The sequence below is a fragment of the Aquarana catesbeiana genome, linkage group LG01 (genome assembly GCF_042186555.1).
Source record: "Aquarana catesbeiana isolate 2022-GZ linkage group LG01, ASM4218655v1, whole genome shotgun sequence".
NCBI classification, from domain to species: domain Eukaryota; kingdom Metazoa; phylum Chordata; class Amphibia; order Anura; family Ranidae; genus Aquarana; species Aquarana catesbeiana.
In genome coordinates, this window is record NC_133324.1 from 962,569,039 (window position 1) to 962,574,456 (window position 5,418).

The 5,418-nt window shown below is 42.3% G+C and overlaps 1 protein-coding gene across 1 annotated transcript; it reads left to right on the forward strand.

Annotated features, from left to right (window-relative positions):
- Positions 1–3,067: 3,067 nt before the first annotated feature.
- Positions 3,068–4,036, forward strand: LOC141128726 (olfactory receptor 6B1-like). The gene has a single exon (XM_073616175.1). The coding sequence runs from the start codon at positions 3,095–3,097 to the stop codon at positions 4,034–4,036; it is 942 nt and encodes a 313-aa protein (XP_073472276.1). The 5' UTR covers positions 3,068–3,094.
- The last annotated feature ends 1,382 nt before the right edge of the window (positions 4,037–5,418 follow it).

Consider the following 5,418-nt stretch of genomic DNA (forward strand, 5'->3'; position numbering starts at 1 on the left):
TACAACACGTACGACGGGACTAGGAAAAGGAAGTTCAATAGCCAATAGCCAACAGCTTCCGTCTCATACTTGCTTCAGAGCGTCGTTTTTGGTGTGTCGGAACAGCATACAGACGAGCGTTTTTTCCGATAGTAATTGGTTCCGTCGGAAAAATATAGAACATGTTCTCTATTTAAGTCCGTCTGAATTTTCGACAGAAAGAGTTCGATGGGGCATACACATGGTCGGAATATACGATGAAAAGCTCCCATCGGACTATTTCTGTCGGAAATTCCGCTCGTGTGTACGTGGCATTAGAGTCTTGATCTAAAATCACTGATGAATGATTATTAAACAGCTGAACTCACTGTATTGCGCATCCCAATACTAAAACCTAAATAATAGAAAAAGGAAATGAATAAAAATAAAAAAAGAACAAAATGTTTAAACCTTGGAATTAAAAATACATATTTATTTTTGTTTAACATATGATGATGCTGTACTGCTCTGGAGACAGTATGTAAAATTGTTAAAAAACTAAAAAAGGAATTTGATTTAATTTCTTCATTTTACAAAAAAAAAAAATGACAAGCAATTACAACTTCAGAAAACTCTCCATGTCTCTTACTAAATACCTTGGACTGTCTACTTTCCCAAGAGGGGTCATTTGGGGAGTATTTGTACCGTCCTGGAATTTTAGGACCTGAAGAATTTAAATAGGCCATTAGTACATTAGGATTGATCAATTTTTAGACATATCCCATAGTTTGTAGACTCTTTAACTTTCCTACAGATTTAATAATATACACTGATTTGGGGTATTTTTACAATATAAATGTAACAGAATATATTTGGACCTAAATATATGAAGAAAGATTATTTGCTAAATTTTCTAACACAAACTACGTTTTTGTTTTTTTTGTTGTTCATAATTTTCTGTCTTTTTTTTTTTCGTTTATATAATAAAAAAAAAAAAACAAACAAACAAAAAAAAAAAAACAGTGCTGATTAAATACCACCAAAAAAGATATATGCAGATTTCAGAAAAAAAAAGGCCTGGTCATGAAAAGGGGTAAAACCTCCCAGAGGTCAAGTGGTTAAACCCCAAATTGGCTTAAAGCAGGGTTGTCATATGTTTTAACTTTCCTGGGCCACATAGGAAGAAGAGGAATTGTCTTGGACCGCACATAAAATACACTAACAATAAGGATAGCTGATGAGCAGAAGTACTCATATTCGAAGTACTCATACTCACACTAACATTACTCATATAGATAATGTATCTACAGTAGAAATTTCTCTTGAACAATCTTCCTTCATCTGCAGATTTTCTTTTTTTCAGGTTCTGTTTTATTTTGCGATATGGAAGCCATGCTAGAATTTAAAAAATATCAGATAAGAGGATTGGATTTCAACTATACATACTAGGGTTTCTCAACCAGGGTTCCATGGAACATTTGGGTTCCTCCAGAGGTTGCTAGGGGTTCCTTAAACAATGAGCAATTTTTGACTCCCAGATAAGTTCAAACTGACACCATTGATCTTTTTATCTCTCTGTAAGGCCCCATTCACACCTGAGTGTTTTGTAGCTTGAAGCCTGAAGCTACAAAACGCTTGAGGGGAAAAAAATCCATTATTCTCTATGGAGATGGTTCACATCTCCACTCCAAGTCGCCTGAAGCACTGACTTTTTTGTTTATAGCCTGAAGCCCAACACCTGAAGCTCAAACAAGTTCTGAACCCTTTTTTGTCACTCTAATCAGGCAGATTTGGGCGTTTTTGGAGCATATTCACCCAGGAAGCAGATGACAAAATCTAAAAACATAGCAACAAATGATGAAACAGATGATCATTTTTCCTATTGGCTAATAAAAAAAATGCTAAAGCTCAAAAACGCTGCAAAATGCTGCATGGAAACGCGCAAATACACGCAAATATTCTTGACAAAACACCCGAAAAAATGCTCAAAAACGATACGCTCAGGTGTGAATGGGGCCTTAGAGGGTAATTCATGCCAATGACCACAACTGTCAGGAGAATTCTTCCCACTGACCTTCACGCTAATGTATTATGAGTTGTAGATACAATTATTTTTTTGAAGTGGTTCCTGAGAACGAAAAGCCATTTCAAGGATTCCTCTGTGTTGAAAAGATTGAGAAAGGCTGATATATACAATCAGCTGTGTGGGGAGGTAGAGGGGAGGTTGTGGGTAGAGGACTTTTGGGGGATTCAACTCAAATGTGGAGGGGTTTAGCCCACCCCTGGACCCCCTTTATACAGCCATGTGGCATTTACTTGGCTGCAGCTATCAGGGGTGCCTGTGCATGGCTTCTTGTTATCAGCCACCATGGCTGCTATGCTTACATGGCATCTCCGGCGCCCCTCCATACGTACATGTGTCTAGCTTGTCCCTGTCTACTGGCTTCTATGCTTGCATTGCATGGTATCCCTCTAGACATGACTGGACCGCATGCTGAACTCTCTTGGGCTGCATACGGCCCACAGGCTGTGGATTGGACACCCCTGACTTAAAGTGTGAACTGGCTAAATCTATTTCAGGTGCATCATAACAAAAAGTGTTCAAAGACTTACAGTTTTACAGGAAAAAGTGTGAGCAAAAAAGCTTGGCCCCCACCGGTGTGTTGTACAGAAGGTAACTGATGCTGTGGTGCAGATCCAGTCCGCAGCCTAAATAAGAGTCAATAGTTCAAGAAAGGTTGACCGCACTCCCAGGTGTGAAGCAGTGATGATTACTTTATTGAAGATAAAAATCCATCAAGATACATCATAAGACATCATGAGACCTCAATGCAGGCACGGCAAGATTAACGCGTTTCACGAATCAAGGTTCGCTTAGTCATAATCTGATGTATATTGATGGATTTCCATCTTCAATAAAGTAATCATCACTGCTTCATACCTGGGAGTGCGGTCAACCTTTCTTGAACTGTTGTAGAGAAGGACCTTTGCTCTTTGGGTAGAAGCAGGGGTCTCTCTGGAGAGGCACCACACACCCCCTGTTGGGCTTTAAACAACACACCAGTCACTAAAAGCAGACAAATTGCTATAGCTAGCAGGTTACAGCTTAATAACTGTCAGTTCATTCCTTTCACAGATGGCACAAATAAATCAAACACTCAATCCTGAAGTCCTGATAGTTGGATTTGAGAATCTCACTGAATACAGAATCCCTCTCTTCGTTCTCTTACTGATCATATACACATTGACTTGCATTGAGAACATCCTGATTATAATTTTAGTATGTATAAGCGCTGGTCTCCATTGTCCCATGTACATCTTGATCGGCAATTTGCTCTTCTGTGAATTTCTCTACACGATGGATCTGGTCCCTCTGATACTGCACCACATGCTCTCAAGAAGACCCGTCATCTCCCATCTTGGCTGTTGTATCCAGTTAAGTGTATCCGGAGCCGTTACGATCGTTGAGACTTTGCTGCTCACCTTGATGTCATACGACAGATATTTGGCCATTTGTAGACCTCTCAGATACTCTGCTCTCATACACAACAGACTCTGCTTCTATTTGGTGACCATGATTTGGCTGATTTCACTCATAATAATTACGGGTCAATTTTACAATGTCATAAATCTTCAATTTTGTGGCCCTCTGACCATCGATCATTTTTACTGTGACTTCACCCCTTATGTTTCCCTTGCATGCTCAGACATAATGCCTGCTGTTTTACTTGGCTTAACAGTCAGCGTTACTTTAACCATTTTACCTTTCTTTTTGATTGCTCTTTCCTACATCTTAATTATAGTCACAATCCTCAGGATACAGACATCAACGGGAAGGCAGAAAGCCTTCTCTACCTGCAGCTCACACCTCCTAGTGGTGACTATATATTACACTGCGCTCTTTTGCTTATACGGGATGCCGAGGAGTGACCATTACCTCAATGTCTACAAAGGATTGTCCTTTGCATACTTTTCGGTGACACCAATGATCAACCCCATCATTTATACTTTAAGGAATCAGGAGATTCACAACGCTTTGCAAGTGGCAATATGTAAATTAAAAACTGTTTATTGTTAGGATACAACAAATAAATTTGTATTATATTGTACCAAAATGTACTCATTGTTTTCAACGTCTTCTAAAGTAACATTCCAAAGACACATTAACCGCTTGCCGCACGCCGGCTGTCATATGATGGCCAGGTGGCGTGGCTCTCGTTCTGGGAGGGCGTCATACGACGGCCCTACATTTAAACAGGGAATGCGTGTGATTGTGTGCGCGCATCCCTGTTCCTTTGGTGGCAGCGTGTCACGGAGACACTGCTCGCCACTGAGGGGGGTAAACAGCCATTGGGCATGGCTGTTTACCATGTGATCGGCCTTGATGAAGCCACGGCCGATCACAGGTGGTACCGCCCCACTTTGCACGGCGCATGTGATCTCGTGCACGCCAGTGCCGGCGTGTTCCTGGGAACACTGCTCATCACCGATGCTGGTAAACAGCCATTGATCAGTGGCTGTTTACCACATGATTGATTGTGATCCTTTCACAGCCGATCACTAAATGTCAACAAACCGCGGTAACGAGATGTTACCGGGTTCTCCTCCTCACACACCGATCGTGTGTGAGAAGGAGATTGCGGTAACATCTCGATACCGCTTACAGTGCAAACCAATCACACACTGATTCCCCCCCCATAAAAAGGACCTGTCACCACCCATTAAAGTACCTGTCACAGCTCATCTGAGTACCTGTCAGTCCATATGAGTACCTGTCACAGTTCATCTGAGTACCCAAGTACCTGTCACAGTCCATCAGAATACCTGAGTACCTGTCACAGTCCATCAGAGTACCCAAGTACCTGTCACAGTCCATCAGAATACCTGAGAACCTGCCACTATCCATCTGAGTACCCGAGTACCTGTCACAGTCCATCTGAGTACCCGAGTACCTGTCACAGTCCATCTGAGTACCCGAGTACCTGTCACAGTTCATCTGAGTACCCGAGTACCTGAGTACCTGTCACAGTCCATATGAGTACCCGAGTACCTGAGTACCTGTCACAGTCCATATGAGTACCTGATTACCTGTCACAGTCCATATGAGTACCCGAGTACCTGTCACAGTCCATATGAGTAGCGAGTACCTGAGTACCTGTCACCGCCCTTCAGAGTACCCAAATACCAGTCACCAGCTCATCAGAGTACCTGAGTACCTATCTGCAGCCCATCAGAGTACCCGCGTACCTATCACCAGGCCATCAGAGTACCCGTGTACCTATCACCAGGCCATCAAAGTACCCAAGTACCTGTCACCAGGCCATCAGAGTATCTGAGTACCTGTCACCAGGCCATCAGAGTTACCGAGTACCTGTCACCAGCCCATCAGAGTACCCGAGTACCTGTCTCCAGCCCATCAGAGTACCCGAGTACCTATTTGCAGCCCATGCCTCATAGAAT

What these genes read in the sequence shown, in the direction of transcription:
- LOC141128726 (XM_073616175.1), top strand. Translation starts at nt 3,095, where the DNA reads ATGGCACAAATAAATCAAACACTCAATCCTGAAGTCCTGATAGTTGGA.